Source organism: Saccoglossus kowalevskii, chromosome 14 (assembly GCF_978046115.1).
Source record: "Saccoglossus kowalevskii chromosome 14, keSacKowa6.1, whole genome shotgun sequence".
NCBI classification, from domain to species: Eukaryota; Metazoa; Hemichordata; class Enteropneusta; family Harrimaniidae; genus Saccoglossus; species Saccoglossus kowalevskii.
Genome location: NC_140654.1, coordinates 13,793,728 through 13,813,852, shown reverse-complemented (window position 1 = coordinate 13,813,852; position 20,125 = coordinate 13,793,728). Strand labels below are relative to the sequence as shown.

General features: G+C 36.1%; 1 protein-coding gene across 1 annotated transcript; it reads left to right on the top strand.

Moving 5' to 3' along the window:
• Positions 1-11,263: 11,263 nt before the first annotated feature.
• LOC100376088 (Golgi-associated kinase 1A) lies at positions 11,264-16,088 on the top strand. The gene is made up of 4 exons (XM_002742351.4): positions 11,264-11,378; positions 12,932-13,805; positions 14,550-14,782; positions 15,706-16,088. Exons 2-4 carry the CDS (start codon positions 12,954-12,956, stop codon positions 15,905-15,907), a joined length of 1,287 nt encoding a protein of 428 aa, XP_002742397.1. The 5' UTR covers positions 11,264-11,378; positions 12,932-12,953; the 3' UTR covers positions 15,908-16,088.
• The last annotated feature ends 4,037 nt before the right edge of the window (positions 16,089-20,125 follow it).

The following is a 20,125-nucleotide window of genomic DNA, read 5'->3' as shown; positions in this document are numbered from 1 at the left end:
TTAGCATGTTTTAATTTTTATTGACATTTCGCAAACAAATGTAAAAAGTACATATTCTGCTGTGATTATGTAAATTCAGTTAATTATTTTATTTGTGCCAAATAAGTAGTAGATTATTCAAAATGGAAACTCATTTTACTAACAGGGTACGTTTTGTAATATGGTTTTTTGTATATATTAAAAATGTGTTGAAAAAAACGAATAATTGTAACCTTTTATAGCTAATTTGTTAAATTTAGAAGAATGTTTTTATTTGTATTTTACTTTACATCCTTGTTCATCAAATGGTCACTAAAATATATAGCAATTTCATTTGCATAAACATTACAATTTTAAACTATTTACCACCATGGATGACACATGGTTGAAATGGTACAGGTATAAACACCAAGGTTCACTTCATTTACTTTTTACAAAAATAAAGTCTCAATTTTTTTTTTCTCAAAAAATGTTATCAAGGCGTCTGGTAAATAGAAAATTATGTGGTTTGGCCCAAAATTAGGAAATAAATTATAGAAAATATATTAAATTTTGTAGAATGTTCCATTCAAATTTTGGCGGGGAAAATTTAAAGTGACTATATAGTTACTTTATGTAATGGTGGTAGTCATAGTGACATAGATTGTATTGTTATTTGCATAAAACTAAAAATAATTGTTATTTTCCATTCAATTGCGAGATCTCGCGAGATGCATGAAAGACGCGCGTCAAACGTCTGCCGCAAAAATCGAACGATTTGATTTTCATCTCGAATTTCTTTATTTCGTAGCTCACATCGACAGGCCGATCTTCGACAGAGGAATATTGATTCCGAATACCCTTACTTAACCGAAATTGCCTATCATCAAATGTATACAGCACATTATTAAGCATGGAAATGTCCCCAAAATATTTTCGCGTTTATCGAATCCCACGCGATGTTTGATGCCACTACGACGCTATGACCTTTGTTTGTCCTGTTTTTACATTCGATTTCACGCATAACGCATGATTCTCGCAGTGTACGGAAAATGGTCTATTTCCAGCTTATAGAAGCTGTTATTTTAATAACAAATGATTTCAATGAAATCCTAATATGTCACCTAACTCGTTAACCCCTTGTCGTCATCCGCCCTTTACCCAGATCATAAAATTTCTGTGTTGATGGCACATGAAAAGAAAATTATTTTCATAATTTTATTAAATATAATATAAATACTGCACATAGATTTAAATAAAATACATGACATTCATATTTCATTGACCATTTCTGTAAATTTGTTATTTTCCATAAAATCTTTAAAAATTTTAAATAAATTTTGTTTTTTAAATAATGATAATTATAATTGGATTATAATTGGATTAAGTTACAGAGCACATTATAATTCAGGGTCATTTCTATCAATTTAGAATGTCAAAAAACATTTCAAGTTGTTTTTGTCTTGCCAGATGTGTTTTGTATACTGTTAATACTTAAAAAACTCATTTATTTTGTGATTGCTGCAAAAACACTTTTTAAGTGCCTTTAATGGTTGGTTTACTAAACATAATAACACTTTTTGTGATTTTTAACTACTCGTTGTACATCACTGAATACGTCTAATATTTTGAGAAAGTACACTTGAGAAACTTTCATGTATGGTGTATTTTGTACCCCCAGAAATACCAGGATGTGTGACCTCTTAAAGGTAGTACATATGATTCTGACAGTTACAATTAGGACAAAGGGCACGATTGGATTAATTACAATAAAGTACAGAAATATTACGTGATATTTGCTTAAAATATGACTGACACATAGTTTTGTATACTTAAAGAGCGATGCTCGACCTGCAGCACGTGTTCGAATTTCTTGTAAACAAACGATGTATTTTACATGCGCTGTGTACGTCGCTATGAGTCCCATATCGAACAGGACACAACGCAATGCAACGACACCGTGCTTTAATGCATGTCATTGAAGTACAGACCACTTTTATATAGCCAGCTGATCTGATGTAGGTATAGACTCAAATTTTCATAAACGTAGTCATAAATAAACAAAACCAATAATAAAATATATAAATAAAAACAAAATTGGAGTTAATATCGGTTTTTAGTCAGATGGCATACATGTATATATCATATTGGTCCACAATTTATTGAAATTGGGTAATGAATATTCATCAGATTTATGTTAATTAGCTGTGATCAGGTGACAGTAAAATTCTGGTAAAATTGTAGCTGTGTTAAGGATGACAATATGTGCCAGTCGAAAACGTTGCATTGTGTATAACCATTAAGCTAGTGTCTCATGGCACCATGAAATAGCATTATTTTGTGGTTACAGTGACATATTTTGAGAAACATGTCTATTTTTAGAGCAATTTCGTAAAGCACAATGTTAAAGAAGAATTGCATGCTTCAACGGATTTTTGAAATAATTGAGGTCAACAAAAAGTACACCATCATTCGCAATATATTATTTTTTCAGCCTGTGTCACCAGACTACAATATCTTCCATATACTGTAAAATACTTTAATTTTGCTGAAGAGATGATAAAATAAAATCCAGCGAATATACCTTTTTTCCCATCTTTCGAATTCCTCTCGCCAAAAATCAGTGAAAATAAATTCATACAAAACACCCAAATTGTCTTTTCAGTGAAAATTAATTCCAACTAAAATAATAAAAAAGTATTTTACAGTATGCATATTGTAAATATATATAAACTAAAATTTGTTTTTTTTTATTTAATTTGTAACAATTGTACTGTAGTTAATTTTAACATACATATTTTTTCAGATAAAATATTTTTTGTAGTAATCTTAAAATGATGAATTTCCAAATAAAGCTGGCGAAAAAGAAGTCTTGTTTTGTCTTACACGATTATATGGTAGGATCAGTAGCTGTGAAATTTGTAGCTGCCATCTGGTGGAGATGGGGTCAAAGGGTCATCTTGCAGGGCATGTGTGAGATATGGGTTTCATATCAACAATGATGGGGACTTTGATTTTTGTGCAGGGGAGAAGCTTGTTTGTAAACAAGGACACGCTATGGCCATCTGACGCATGCTCAGGTGACGACTCCCCCGCTTTAAATAGAGCAACTTTGTTTTTGTTTTTTCCCTGAAAAATTCCAAATTATAACGTCCGTTGTCGTCTATCGTCCGTGTCAATGTTTTACTTTTTCGACTTCTTCTCGAAAACTACAAGCCTGAATGCTTTGATACTTGGTGTATATGTACCTTGGGTAGACCTCTCTTAGATTTGTTCATTTCATGATGATATCTTCAATTCTCTAATTTTGGTGAATATTTTTGTCATTTTTAATAAAAAGTGATATTTTCGACTTCTTGTTAAAAACCACAAGTCCGATTGTTTTTATATTACATATGTAGGTACTACATGTTCACCTCTTTCAGACTTGTTAATTTCGTGGTGATATCTTCAATTATCTAATTTTGATGATTATTTTTGTCATTTTTGGTGAAAAGGGATATTTTTGAATTCTTGTCCGATTGCTTTGATATTACATATATAGGTACTACATGTGGACCTCTCTCAGATTTGTTCATTTTGTAATGATATCTTCAATTCTCTAATTTTGCTTCATATTTTTGCCATTTTTGGTAAAAAGTGATATTTTTGAATTCTTGTTGAAAACAGCAAGTCCCATTGCTTTGATACTATACATATTATTCATTTTCTAATGATATCTTCTGTTCTTTAATTGAAATGTGCATTGCTAACAGCAGAGCTATCTCAGCCGTGAGGCTGCTTGTTTTCCCTTCTGTTGCATTGCACTATTTTAACCTTTTCACCACCAGATTTTATCGTTCAAATGTTTTTGCTTTTTAGCTCCGCTGTCGACTTTGTCGAGCGGAGCTTATCATATGAGTGATTGTCCGTCGTCGTCCGTCGTCGTCGTCGTCGTCCGTCTCCGTCGTCCGTGTCAATGTTTTACTTTTTAGACTTCTTCTTGAAAACTACAAGCCTAAATGCTTTGATACTTGGTGTATATGTACCTCGGGTAGACCTCTCTTAGGTTTGTTCATTTCATGTTGATATCTTTAATTCTCTAATTTTGGTGAATATTTTTGTCATTTTTGGTAAAAACTGATATTTTCGACTTCTTGTTAAAAACCGCAAGTGCAATTGCTTTGATATTACATCTATAGGTACTACATGTGGACCTCTCTCAGATTTGTTAATTTTGTAATGATATCTTTAATTCTTTAATTTTGGTGAATATTTTTGTCATTTTTGGTAAAAACTGATATTTTCGACTTCTTGTTAAAAACCGCAAGTCCAATTGCTTTGATACTACATATATAGGTACTACATGTGGACCTCTCTCAGATTTGTTCATTTCGTGATGATATCTTCAATTCTCTAATTTTGGTGAATATTTTTATCATTTTTGGTAAAAACTGATATTTTCGACTTTTTTTTAAAAACCGCAAGTGCAATTGCTTTGATATTACATATATAGGTACTACATGTGGACCTCTCTCAGATTTGTTCATTTTGTAATGATATCTTTAATTCTCTAATTTTGGTGAATATTTTTGTCATTTTTGGTAAAAACTGATATTTTCGACTTCTTGTTAAAAACCGCAAGTGCAATTGCTTTGATATTACATATATAGGTACTACCGGTACATGTGGACCTCTCTCAGATTTGTTTATCTCGTGATGATATCTTCAATTCTCTAATTTTGGTGAATATTTTTGTCATTTTTGGTAAAAAGTGATATTTTCGACTTCTTGTTGAAAACTGTAAGTCCGATTGCTTTGATATTATATATATAGGTACTACATGTGGACGTCTCTCAGATTTGTTCGTTTTGTGATGATATCTTCAATTCTCTAATTAATTTATTTTGGTGAATATTTTTGTAATTTTTGGTAAAAAGTGATATTTTCGACTTCTTGTTAAAAACTGTAAGTCCGATTGCTTTGATACTATTCATATTGTTCATTTTCTAATGATGTCTTCAGTTCTTTAATTGAAATGTGCATTGCTAACAGCGGAGCTATCTCATCCGATAGGCTGCTTGTTTCTTATATTTCTTTAATATTTTTACTCAACAAATTTGACTACTTTTGTCCCGATTTTTTGAAGAAGAGTGCAAACTATAAATGAGACTATCGGTATTTTGTGAATTCGTGATGTGAAACGAGGGAACTGGTGGTGAAAACGTTAAAGAGCTGACTGAGGCTTCTAAGGGACGACGTCAAAAGATCGATGTCGGATAAAAAACTTATTTGCTTTAGTTTGGGGGTGGGGGGTTTTGACCTCAAAAAGTTTCCATCCTACAAAAACGATTTTATTTTCAATGAAGTCAAAAAAAATCTTGGAGTATTTGTAGTTCGTTTTTTTCTATCCAATCATGGACAGAAATATCCGAAAAAGAAAAACAAACATCCAAGACGAGAAAATTCTTTGGTTCGAGTGTAAATCTGTGCGTCAAATGCATTTGTAAAATCTTTTTACACCCACCCGACAACCAACTGCTATGCAATACTACTGTCCGATTATCAATTTGTATTTAATGGTGAATGTAGTCTGATGCCATGACCAATATTTATCAATTAAGTTTCAGTGGGGGTAGGGGGGTTTGGAAAAATAATAAAGGAATTAAGTTTTTTATCCGACATCGATCTTTTGACGTCGTCCTTAATACATAATTGTGAAATATACATGTTTACTGGATTTCTCGTCAAAGATGTGTTGACTATACACTGATTAGAGACATTATAATCACCTTTGTTCGATGAACACGTCTTTAAATAAACACGTCTTTTGAAGCAGATCAACAAATGCTTTAAATTTTTAAAGACGAAATTTGAGGGCGCTACAAAGGTATCAAATCTGCATGCACATTGATAACAGCTAACAACCCTGACATCAGAAAAAACAATGCAACAGCAAAGAATTGATTGAAAATGCAAATTTATTCATGATAATGAAATAAAACAAAAAAAGTTTGTTTTTTTATTTTAAACTTTGACATGACCGAAATGGTATTGCACAAATTTTATATGTTTCATAAAATACAAGTTTATAAAAAAAATATGCGCAGGAATAAGAATTAATACAGATTATATACATTATATTCTGTTGTGTTAATGTAGAGGGAGACTACAGATAGATGCAAACAGATTTATTTTCATAATTCTTATAACATTGAAGTAAAATGGAGCGTAGTCAATCACCATATGTAGATCCTAGAATGTGACGTATGATATAAATTTTCAGTTGGCGTAAAATCTTATCAAATATGATAACAAGTGAAAGTTTACATTATTTAAAACTATATTCTCACTTTGCATAATCTACAGAAAGCCTCTCACTGACCCCTGTAAGAACTATAATGGTAGTTTTGTACAGTTCATGAGAAATGCTATCTATCAGAATAAATTGGTAGTCAAAGTAAACAGGTTTATATTACATGCATTGTCAACCTTATACTACCTGTACCTTTACACTGTGAAATTATTATAAGAATCGTTTGGGAATGTTATAAATCATCTTTCTATACAAAGAATCTGATACATACTGACATCGGTTATTATAAACTACCCCGTGTAACGGCATCAAAACTAATTTTAGATAAACCGAAAACGGCATTTATAAGGAGTGCTTTCATTGTCACGTTGTAGTAGCATTGTAATACTCATTGATACATGGAACCATACGTCACGGTAGAAAAACCAAAATTCTCCAGATTATTGCTGAACAATTTCAGCCAACAATGTTGACCAAAATTTGGCCTAAAAATATGTTTTCTAAAAGTTATGCAAAATTTCTTTCTGCCAAATTAATTTATACACTTTAATATTTTTAAGTATCCTCGGAGCGGACATCCGGGCATTTTCACAGCCTGGCAACCATCACGGTGAAAACATAGACCGAACACTGCCAGAAAACTGTACTTTATATTTACACTACAGCATATGGCAGGTCAAAAGGCCTATGATTATGATAAAAGTATGAAAATGTTCAAAGAAATCCAATAAACAACGGTCGACAAAATAAACTGAGCTGTTTAAATAAAACATCAGACAGTTTACACTGTACAGCTTCCTTCCGCCTTGCGTCCATGCTTCCACACACTTCATTAAACAAGTGGAATCTTCTATTTGTTCATATGGGTGGGCTGGTCATACTCACCCACTGACAGGGCAGCTGACCTATATAGAAATTTCCATGGCATCTCATTTCATTCCCAGCTTTCCATCCCTGTTAAATATAATGTCAACATAACAGGCCACAGAAAAAGCAAGTTGAAAGCTCCTGTACAAGCTAAAAACAGTGAGACCTGCCCCCTTGTTGTATCACCGATGAAATTTTTAAAAAGTACCTGTAAAAAGGCACAAATTAATATAAATCAATCAAAAAACAAGTATAAGATCACACAATAACAAATACATTTATATTTTTAATTTAAAGAAAAATTTAAACGACAAGTACATGTATTCACCTTGTACAAAGCAGCTCCAATGGCTGCTCCAATTGACAATGAAAACAATCACCAGCGGCCATTAATACTACATCTGCTATAGAAAATATTGCTGCTAAAACCTAGTAGAACAAGGGAGGGAAAACAGCAAACTAATACTTGTGCAAAATAAAGTTTTTCCAGATTGTTTATTTCAACAAGCTTAGAGACTTTTGACTATTGTATTTTTCATGCATCAAAATTTAACCATCAAACCGGTATTTGTAAGCAGAGTACTGCAAAATATTTTAAAATCGCTTTGAATTAATTTTCGATATTTTTTCTGAAGGAATGATTCAGTAAAAATGATAAAATTAACTTTTTTTCCTATATTTTACAATCAACTTGCCAAAAATCAGTGAACATAAATTCCATACAAAACATCCAAAAAATCCTGGATTATTTGCTAATTTTATTTATGATTTTCTCTGTGAGAAAGGATCTTACATAACTCCGTCGGCATATTATATATAGTAAACTTCTGATATCCATGCAGTCATTCAGAAGTACCTTTGCAAATTTTGAATTCCATGATGCTACAATTGTTCGTTTTCTCTTGGTCTTATTGTATACATTAATAGCTACCATTCTTCCATTGCTGTCGTTGTTTCTTCTTTCTTTGGCTCAATCACTGCTAAACAACACAGCTAACGGGACGCAGTTCTAATTTTCTTTTCTAAGATGTCACATGATCATGTAAACAGGAAGTCTTGCCAGCCACGTAAATGTGTATTAGAACTTGAACGAGAGCGTCCCCGTAACGAGGCTCCACTATATTTCTCGTGTGTCCAGAAAAGTTTTTATTGACGATATAATGTCATAACGTTTTCTTGGCAATTAAATGTGATGACCCATATACATAACACATACAAGGTGTTGCATAACTGTGATGGTGTTGCCAATAAATTAATTTACTGATCCATGTTGCCTGCTGAGACCCATATACACCGTTTATATCAGCTATCCACGAGGTTTCAGTATAAAGAAATATGTTAAAGCGGGAGGGTCGTCACCTGCGCACGCGCGAGAATTGAGTCCCAAGCGACGATAACAACACACGCTAAAAACGCTAAGACTCATGGGTAGACGCTTGTTTGTACACAATGACACGCTATGGCCATCTGACACATACGTAGGTGACGACTCTCCCGCTTTAAATACTGTGCAGTTTTAGAGAGTCAGTCAAACATGGAACGATTCGACTGCTTACTTACCTTGACCGGAGTAATAATCCCATTAGCCACAGTATGGACAATATATAGATAAATGTGATATTGGAAGAAAACAGATGACAAAATGACATAGCAGATTAAAAATACGGTAGTCCGAGCTATTAGATCACTGGATTAGCAGACCACTCATTTCAAAATTACAGTAAAACATGTTTAAATAGCTACATGCCATTTTAGCAAATATGACTCCATGCATGCATTAACTGAATCTTAAAGTGCCAACAATCTCATTGTGAGAATATAGTTTACTTTTTTTAAATTAGCGACATCTTGAATTAGCGAAATTACAGATTAGCTAAATTAGCTAAAATAACACACTAGCTAAAAAGACGTGTAGATTTCCATTAAAACATGAGATGCGAGTATGTGATGCAATAGACCATTTCCGTTCACTGCAGAATCACGCGTTGTGCGTGAAATCGAACGTAAAAACAGGACAAACAAAGGTCATAGCGTCGTAGTCGCGTCAAACATCGCGTGGGACTCGACAAACGCGAAAATATTTGGGGGGCATTTCCAAGTTTAATAATGTGCTGTACACATTTGATGATAGACAATTTCGATTAAGTGAGGGTATTCGAAAGCAATATTCTTCTGTCGAAGATCGGCCGGTCGATGTGAGCTACGAAATGGGGAAGCAGTTAGTATGCGCAACCCGAATTAGCTCAATATGTAATGTGAATGTGATCAATGCACAGTGTGAATGCAAAATAATAATGGGCTGTGTGAAAGTCTCACTGTACGTTGCATGGGACTCATAGCGACGAATATTAAATTTGAATAAAAAAAACATAACATTTTTCCGTCTAATCTATAGATACCACACCTCAGTAAATCAGTCTCGCATGCCATTTATTTCTCACGAGAAAAAACGCTGGCGGGAAATATCCAAGATTGCAGACAAGCATCCATGTTGTTGAGAAACAAATATTGAAGAATGGACGGTCAAACTCATCCGTGTAAGTGCTCTGTGTAAACTGAGTTGCTCCAACCCATATACCGATCGCGATCAACCATTTGCAAGTCGTCTTGGATATGCATTTGTTATCTGATATCATGATGACTTGGATTTCTTCATTGTTCGCATCAGAGTTTGTCACCAGTCGGGCATCACTGCTATAATCAACCTCTGTGGGAGGAATCAAATTCGATTAAAAGCCCACTATGCCTTCCCTGGGATCAGACCAAAGTAGTTTAGATTGCTAGGAATTTAAAGTTATAAAAACATTGTTTGGTAATACAGTAGATGGTAATAAATACTCCAATATAATCATTATTGTGATTCTCATAACTGTGATTTTATAAATCTTACAGTTGAAATATTTGTCCACCTGTCCAGGACAGGTAAATTTAGCTAAGACAGGTTAATGTGCAAATTGCCTTTCCTAGTGGACAGGTGAATAAAAATATCAAGTTTTATCCATTGAGATCCTCATAGACTGTTTCATATTTAATCCAGAAAACACCATTTAGGGCCAGAAACACTATCTTGATATATTTCGATCACAGTCTGCTAGGATTTCAGGATTTAGTGGGATTTGTAAACATAAATTTTTTTCAAAGTCATTGACATATATTTCTACTGCTACGTAAATTTGTGTTTTTGCAAAATTAAAGAAGTTCTACACTTCGGTTTTCGCGTCACCATTAAAATTATTGCTACCTTTTACATAACACAAACTAAATGGTCTCTATAAAGCTTTATTCAGGATCGCAAAAATGTCAAATCATTTGAAACACTTAAACAAGGGCGATGAACAAAGGCTGGTCCGGAATCTTGTTCTTCAAAAAGTGTCAGGCTTTCAGTTTTCAGTGCAGCTCTTTAAAACATAGTTGTTCTTTCATAAATGAGGACAGTTGTTCGGCAAAAGAATCGGAGGTAAAATGGACACTCCGACCAACATTTTCTCGTTGCATACATGGCTTTCGTCCACTGATGCTCACCTTCGGATCGATTGGAAACGTGTAAATACCTACGATGTGGCTATACGTATTACTGCACCCGCCCACAACACAACACAACGCTTAACCATCATACATGTTTCTTGTGAAAACAACTTCGAAAAACTCTCTCTCTCAAAAAAAATGTATATCGTTGAAAGTATGTTGACTGATAGAGTGTTATTATGGCTTCCTCACATATTTTGGCATTTGGTGGCGCACTTTAACTTCGACGAGAGTCGTAAATCCGGAAACAGCCGACCGTTTCAAAATAGGTGGGCGTGGTTACAGCACGAGAAATATCTGAATTTACTTGGATACGAGTAATCATTTTCTGCACACAAAGTCAATTAATGTCCATTTCAGTACGCAAATCTAAAACGGGAAACGTATGAGTGGGCATTTTACATATACTTTAAAAGGCGGTGGTCGTCGCGCAGCGCGTGTTCGAATTATTTTACACGCGTTGTATACGTCGCTATTAATCCCATATCGAACAGGATACGGCGAGACGACCGCCGCCCTTTGATCCCAGCTTATCAAATACTATCAAAGTCATGAAAAGTACCTTCATCCTAGAAAGCCCCTTATGCGACTTCAGATCCACGAATGCATTGAGATAGGGGGTCCTAAAGAAACTTGTTGTTTAAACGGTCACCAGGTCATGAAGCACGGACTTTGGAACCGTAATCATTGCACGGCCGTACACGATGACGATGCCATTCACCCTTGTTTTCAGGTAATTTTAATTATTCTGTTAATTATATGCCGGGAATTTAAGAACGAACAATGATATCATAATCTTATGTAGTCAAAACATGTGTTGGAAGTTGCGTGTTTGCAACATGGTCGTTGGATCAAGGACACGGTAAATGTTTACTATCAAACCCATTGTATTCAGTTTTTTTTTAAACCGTGGTTCCGATAAACAGAGTGATGAGTGAATCTAGCCTACTCAAAAATGACAATTGCCACATATTACTTGCTTTGCGAGTATTCACGTCCCGAGTTTACCAGAAATCGGGTTTTCTTCGCAAGTTCTGTAACTTGAACTCCAGCAAGTGCCGTTCTTATTAACATACAATGCGATTGGTAAATCACGTCACCCTATCGTGCTGTGCAATCATTCATTACACAAATAATACGTGTCGTTTTGTCAGTTAGAAAAACAAAAACAATTATAGTTTATACGCGAACTCCTGACGAAGTTAAAAGTTGTGTACCGTGTTAGTGTAACCATCATTTGACATCTGTCTCGGATGTTACTTAATTATTGTATCTACAATGCGTAGTGCTCCAAGGTCGGCATAAATTACACCGTGTTCAATTACAGACCTTAGAAAACATTATACGGCAACACAAGATCTGATTGTTGGTGATGACCCTGGCATGACTTTAATGGTACCACGCGTATTGATTTTTGTCTCTGCTTAAAGAATATGACGCTGAGGGCGATGTTAAAAATCGAACAGACTGTTTGGCTAATAGTACAGATTTACGAACATGTAATTCGGTTGCCATTTTCTGAATAAGTAAGGTTGTCTATGGAGGGCATTTGGACAGATATGCAGCTGAATGTTCAATTACGACATTTCACATTTTGAGTATGCCGACTGACAAATACACGCGAAATAACCACACAACAAACCTGACGTTGATAGGTAGGTACCGGGGGATACTTGGCTGCTGTTATGGTATAGGTGTGTAGCCCAAATTGCAAAACCCAGAGCCCATTTAGACCAAATTGGACAAAAAATGTATACCCCATCTTAGACCAAAATGTTGTCTGGTAGACCCCAATTTAGACACGAAATACACAAAAAAGTTAAAATGGTGTTTGAAAAAATAAACCCCTTTTTAGACCCACGTCCATTTGACAATCAGTCATTGTGGACTCCATTTTAGACCAAATCCCTAAATTTTGTGGATCCCATTTAAGACCAGATGACTGAAAAAAAAAACACTCCAAAAGGTGGCACATCCGCGTAAGGTAAATTGCAGCGAGTAGCCCCCCTCCCCCGGGGTAGGTACCCCTGAGCATGGATGTACTAAGTACATCTTAGTACATCCATGCCCTGAGAAAGGATGAATACATTTCGCCGTGTTTCCAAACGCAGCAGAAATGTTAAACCAAATTCACGTAATCCCAATAATCACTCTAAGCTCTAAATTGAATTATTTATACGATGGTGAATTCCTCCATTTAATCGTCGTTTTCTACTCTCCAGGTACCCACTCCGGGCATAACATTATACACCAAATCACGTATTTTCTGATATATTTTATCAACAGATAACAACAGACAAGAAACTCAATGATGCGAATGCGACAAAGGGTGGTTTTTCTACTGGTGGCTGTTGTATTAGTTATAACCGCTTTTCAGGTGGGCTACTTCGACAAGAAATGGTCGTTGTTCCAACGAGAGACACTACAAGATGTTACCGCAGAATTACGCAAATTGGGACGTCCTATTTTAAAAGTGACTTCCACTCAAGTAGTATTAGACAATGACGTAGACAATGAATGGCTGAAGATCACTAAATCTTCGGAAACTCACTCGGTAGAATTCGAAGAGCTCATTTCACAGTCATCGGATCCGAATCTAAGATTTTTCGCCGGGAAGTCACTTCCGCCATGGCTTTCAAGGACGGATATTATGCGGATGAATATTATGTCCCAAAACAAGGTTCTCGGCCTAAAACCAATCCCGTTTCGGGATAAGATCACGCGAGTTGTGTACGATATCGGCGTTTCATACCCAGAGCTGAATATGTCCAAAATCAACTGCGACAACCAGTGCGCCGTCGCCAAAACCGTCAACGACACTTACGAGATATTCGCCTTCCACCTCGATCGTGTGCTCGGCGTGAACCGATCTCTTCCGATGATTGCCAGGAACAGATTCCCGAAGCTAACCGACAACCCAAATATTACGATCCACGATGGAAAAGTGCGGCCGATTGTGTGGTTCGAGCCAGGTCTGCTGCATGGCGGGAAATACCAAGGAGACCAGAACTCGTGGGACCTCAGCTTCGACCAGTACCTTCGTCTTTTAAAAGCAAGATGCTGGGACGAGCTATTCACCAACATCGACCCTTCCATATGCCGTGTACCCTACCGTTTGATAGAATGGACTAGAATGGCATTATTCGACTTTCTTCTGCAGGTATTTATCCTTTTCCATCTCTTCGATACTGAATATATTATTTGCATTTCCGTCACATATTAATGACATTCACAGATAATATGACATACGCTCAGTCCGTTGCAACCCCCCAAAAACAAATTCTACAGACTTTTACTATTTATCATAATTAAAACACACCACTAATGATACACCAGGTTTTGTGAATGTTGTTTATGAAAATTCATAAATATTTATAAAACATTTATCTCAAAAGATCTTCGCGCTTCATTCAAATCCAAAAAAGATGATTTCATTGGTTGTAGAGACCACTCGATAACCCCGTTACCATCCCGTTACCGTTACAACCCCGTTGTCCATCATTCAATAATACATAGTTAATTGTTTATGACCTTGAGTTCTATCAAGTCAACATGTTGCATTGAATGATTTTGTTTATTTGGTGAATTTGTTTCACAGTTTTTTTAAAAAAATCTAATAATCGGCAGTCGAAGGTCGACAAAACGCACCTACCGTATTTGTATTTGGGTTTAAAACACATGTTCGGGGCCATGCTATCGTGCACACGGCCGCTGCTGCAGCATAACAAATCTGTCTAGGACCGCTCTTTTGATAAAGATTCATCTCAGCAGGCTGTCACGGTGGACAAACTTGCACACCTCCAAAAAACAAAGAACAAAATAAAACAAAAAACAAAAAAAAACATCATAATAACAACGACGACGAAAATAACTTCATTGAAAGTTCACTCATTTCCTTTTTCAGAACTATGACCGATTAGACAGATTCTGTTGTGGATACCATAACGTAAGTGAAGGCGAACGTTGTTTTCTGGAACATTATAATACGGCATGTGATGAGGACCCGGACAAATTGATGCTTGTCCATATTTTTGGAACCATTCTCAATATAGACCGTCTTGTGTTCATCGACAACGCTGGGAACCCTGGGAGAAATATTGAGCAGCTAAACTACAAACTATTAGCTGGAATTGAAATGTAAGTACAATACTTTAACCTTCTCATCGTTTAGTTTCTGCCATATTTATATATACATTTTCTGCTATTTCACCAAATTTCAAAGTTAATTTTGATCGTATCACATCCTTAGAAGAATTAAGAAAACTTGAATAATGTAATTGAAAGGGGGTGATGGTCGCGTCGCGTCCTGTTCTATATGGGACTCATATCGACGTATACAACGCGTGTAAAATACATTGTTTATTTACATTAAGTTCGAACACGCGCTGCGCGACGACCACCGCCCTTTGGATCAAAAACGTATAACTCACAACAAATTTACTGTCAATGATAATGTTTCAAGTATCCCCGATCCCAAATGCAAGAAGTTGTCAGTAAAGTTTAAAGACAGTTTAACAAAGATTGATTTACAATTTTATTTGGAAATTGTTTTTTTCTATTGAACTACAATACCCACATAAAGCACCCGGATGTTTGACCCATAGGGGTCACGTTATGACGTCTAACATTTTTCGACCGACATCAAAAGTCAGAGATTTACTCATTCATGTATTAGTCAGTTCCACAAAATGTCTGCTACGATTGTTGGTATCTGAGCTAAATGGAAGCGTCGCACTCGTCTCATAGCGCGTTCGAATTAAGTGTGAACTTAATTGAACGCGTTGAATGCGGGCCCCGTATCCGTATCGAATGTGGTGTTTTAATGCGTGAGGGTCGTCACCTGCGCACGCGCGGTAATTGAGTCCTAAGCGGCGGTAACAACACACGCTAAAAACGCAAAGGCTCATGGGCAGACGCTTATTTATAAACAATGACACGCTATGGCCATTTGACACAAGCGTAGGTGACGACCCCCCCCCCCGTTTTAAGCTTTACAGCACTTACATGCGATGTATTATTATAACTTAGATCTTCAATTTGTAAATAATTATTTATTATAGGTTTCCTGAGCACTGTATTGCAATCATCCGATCTGGCTTACTACGAAGAATGCTAAAACGTTCATTGTACGTAGACAAGATATACTGGGACAGTACAGGGGAGCAGCAAATAGATATGCTAATAGAAACTATTGAGAAAAGGGCGGTTAAACTCTTAGAATTTATCAAGAAGGAGAACATAACGACAGTGCCGGACTACTGAGAGGACGAATAAACCGCAAACAAAATTGTTTTATATTATTACCAAACGCTTCAGCGTGGTATTAAGAATTTGTTTTCAGGGTTGGGTGATACCAAGGTGGGAAATGGATGCACATATGGGGTTAATTCCTGGAATTGCAATAGAGAGGGCTCAGGCCAAAATACAATATTTAGTGTTTTCATGTTTCGTCTGATATTTCTGTGGTATTCTGCTGCTGTAACTAATGCAAGATTTGTTCCAAAATTCAGTGTATTGTGTGCACTCAAGGGTTATTCGTTTTTTGCTGAAAACACCCCTATTTTTTAATGGCAGATTCGAACTAGGTTCACTCCCACTGGGAAATATGCATTGTCGCTTGAATGAGAGCTAATTAAACACATTTTTCAGACCGGCGAAAGAGTATGTAACAGCCAATTGTAACAGCCTATCACGTGATTTTAGTCAGAATGTCAACATGGAAAGAGGCTATTCCATTTTACGCAGGAATAATTGGGAGTAGAATATGTGAGGGATTGTATAAACAGAGATGTGTATATTGAAAAGTGATATCTATCCTTCTTTTCCATTGCTGAGCATTTCTTTTTTAGTATACTGGTTTAAAAATGCTAAATTTGCATGATTTGCGATGTTGTTTTTTTATTGAAACGCCCCTAATAGTTGAATTCCGGGTTCGTAGGAGAATGTAACAGCACACCACGTGGTTCGTTTGAATACAATGGTGAAGGGTTGGCGCGATAGGGCACCGTCCGATCTCGATGGAATGTTTCGAATCAGTCATATGTAGTTTAAATTAAGTTAAAAAATTTCCTCCACAGAATTGTGCATTGGCAAACATGCCGTCACAACTGCGGTACTCCACTGACGGAGTGACTTTCGTCTACAGCGATCGTTGATGAGCTGCACTCTACAACTTCGCTTGTGATGTTGCTTGTGGATTAAATGAATCTTGATTTCCGGTAAAAATGTCGCTCATTTGGCGTTGGTAATTTTTATTTGGAACTGGGTAACGCCGCAACGTCGCCAGCAGAAACCTCCTGGTACTTTGATGTTGATGGTCTATGATAAAGCTCAGTCAACATATATCAAGTTTTCTCAATCGTAGTATTCCATGTGGTGTACAGCTAATATGCCAAAAATGTTGCTGAACGATATCTTACCAGTGCGCAACGTAGCCAAAATAAAAGGCATGATCATTTGAACACTGTTATTACAAGACTGGTAGGAGGTAATAAATTCGGGGCGAAAGTATTCAAAAAACAGATTTTGGCTGTTGCCATGGTAGTGGTGGGTTGTTTTTCCAATTAGTGACGGTACGACCTACCTGTCAAGTATGAACAAAATCAACCAAGCCAAAAAAAATCACAGAAGAGTTAGTTAAAAAGCCATACCTGGTGAGAAGTTACTCTAAATTTGGGGTCAACTTTTTCATTGATGAAAAAAGCTATCGAAAATTCAAATAGTAACTTTGTGCCCAGACTCAAGCCGAGTACAATGAGCTATGTCTGAGGTGTTGCATCCTAAATTTGTAGGAGATACATTTAGCTCGAAGCCATCCAAAAATCATTTTTTTACTGTTGCTATGGCAATGGTGGACCAACATTTTTTTGCAGATTTTTCCTAATGACTTGGGTGAAGGTGTGACCTACCTGCCATGTTTGAGTGAAATTGGCCAAGCCAAAAAATCACAGAGCTAATGCGTGAAAACACTGGAAATCACACACACAAATGATTTGAGGGGCAATCTTAGTGGAGCGGATCGCCAATACCATGTTCATTAGCATATTGACCGTGAAAATACCGAAAACATTATTGCATGGGTGATATGCAAATTAGTTTTAGTCAAAATAAGTGACTGCCTAGAAGTACCATTACTGTTGTTCAAATTTTATTTCACTCGGCATGTATATTCATGTACCCCAAGGGTAAAATATCGCACTTCTAAACATTGTTTATTCCTGCTATGTTTCGAAAACGCTACTCTTGAAAGGACTACATATGGGGTGTGGAAATACCGATTTCATAGACGAATCAAAATAAACTGCAGTACATATGTAATAATGTGGTATACTTCATTTTTACTGAAAAAATTTTTCTCCTGAAATAAATTCCAGTGAAAATGCCATTTACCTCATACTCTATTGAGACACAGCACAGGGAAAATCGGATTCACATGTAATGCTTGAAAACGTTTCAGCGAAAATAAATTAAGTGAAATTCTATGTGACTTCATAAGAGTTGGAAATGAACAAATTATATGACACCCGACCCTACCACTCCATACACAATGTAAACTATACCCCCAAAAACATCCTTTCACTCACGCTTACTACCGTATTTCACCAGTGCATTCTATTTGACTTCAGAAGAAATTGAAATAAACAAACTATATGACAACGAACTTAATTATAATTTCAGCCTCTAGTTCAGCACTGATTAAATAAACTACCTCGTCTTTATTCCTCAGCTCCTGAAAGCGAGGTTATTTGTAGTTATGTTGGCGATCGCCGCTGTGTCTGCGGAAGTACTGTGGGAGATTGCATGATAGGAGTGAAAGGTCTTTTGATCAATAAAATAATTTTAGAAAAGTGAAATAAAGGTTGGTTTTAAATATTAAATTTCATGGAATCTGGATGAAATAAAAGAAATTGAACTGGTATGAAAAGGGGGTAAATGTAGCCAGAATGCAAGGTCAGATTCCGGGGGCCAAAATACGTCACAATGCAACCATCATTGCGGCTGCAAAGTGACAACAACTATGGATTCAGTAAAAGACTTGATTTGCAGTTTGCGTGAATGGCCGGTAAAAAAAATCATGCAAATTCAGTGCTTCAGTAACAGTATTTGCTGCTTTTTTGTGCAATGAAAATTAATACACGAAATGCTGCCAAAAGACATTTTCTTCTAGTAAACAAAACAACCCTGGGATGTTTATCTTGAGAAAATTGAGAAGACAGTCGTTCTTGTGAAACAATGGACTTCTCCAGGGTATCAAGGGTATTTATGATTATTTGAAGTGGGAAACTGATGCTTTATGGAAGAGCAAAGTTAATTAACCCCGCACATTAGTGATTGGCCTAGGCTAGTTGAAGACGTTTATAAGGGGGTGACTCGCTAGAAGTATTCACCGTGAGTTCGTAATTTTTATTCGGGTTTATACTACAACACTTATATGTTACTGTCAGGAAGGTTTAATGTCTTGTTTGTATTTGCATAATGTGAAAGAGGAGTTTATTGTCAAAATATATACGGGTGCGTGTATGCGTATTGAAACTATACCAAATTCGCTCTATGCACACCCGTTTCATGTGTTAAAAGAACATAGCGATTTTCTCATGGAATTGTTAAATCTTGGTATCATTCCCAACTGCCACCAAACTACGTGTTTACGACTCGTGTGCAATTGCAAGAGTATATTTCAGGTTTACTCGAATTGATTCCCAGCACTGTGCCTTTTATAAATGTTATGGTTCTGTTACAGCAAATCTATTATTGGGGCAGCAAATTTGCAAACTCGCTAGCGAATTAGCTAACTGCTTGGGTTTTGTCTAAACAGTTGGCTTTCGAATCTCAGTTAACCCAAGCAGTTAGAGATGCTGAAATGTTCGAGTTACGGACATCGAGTTACGAAAATATTGAGTTACAGAAATGACCACACCCATATTTTTAAAACCACGCCCACTTTTGTGAAACCACGCCCAAATTGTAACTCGATGTTCAATCAACAGTTAACAGAACTTATATACAGGCAACATATATTGTTATTTTTGTTAAACGTCCATATTCAGTAACTCGAACTTTAAATAACAGTTAATCAAACTTCGAGTTACGGGCAACATATATTATTTGTTTTGTTTAACTTTCAAATTTTATAACTCGAACTTTAATTAACAGTAAGCAACGTAGATTGTAGTTATTGTTCATCCAGATACCTTGCTTGCTGAATGTGGACGGTCAACAAAAACTAAAATGTATGTTGCCCGTAACTCGAAGTTCTGTTAATTGTTAATCATGATTGAACATCGAATTATAATTTGGGCGTGGTTTCAACAATATGGGCGTGGTCATTTCTGTAACTCGATGTCCGTAACTCGGACAATTCAGCATCTCAAGCAGTTAGCCAATTCGCTATCGAGTTTGCAAATAGGCTATTCCAATACTTCTTTCGTTGCGTAAAACTAGCTTTCGCCAACGTTCCAGTGCTGTAGGTTCATTTTCCAG

Excerpts from the sequence above, each read along its gene's own strand:
- LOC100376088 (XM_002742351.4), top strand. The coding sequence starts at position 12,954 with ATGATGCGAATGCGACAAAGGGTGGTTTTTCTACTGGTGGCTGTTGTA. Across the intron at positions 13,806-14,549 it reads TATTCGACTTTCTTCTGCAG|AACTATGACCGATTAGACAG; the intron begins GTATTTATCCTT and ends TTCCTTTTTCAG. Across the intron at positions 14,783-15,705 it reads CTATTAGCTGGAATTGAAAT|GTTTCCTGAGCACTGTATTG; the intron begins GTAAGTACAATA and ends TATTTATTATAG.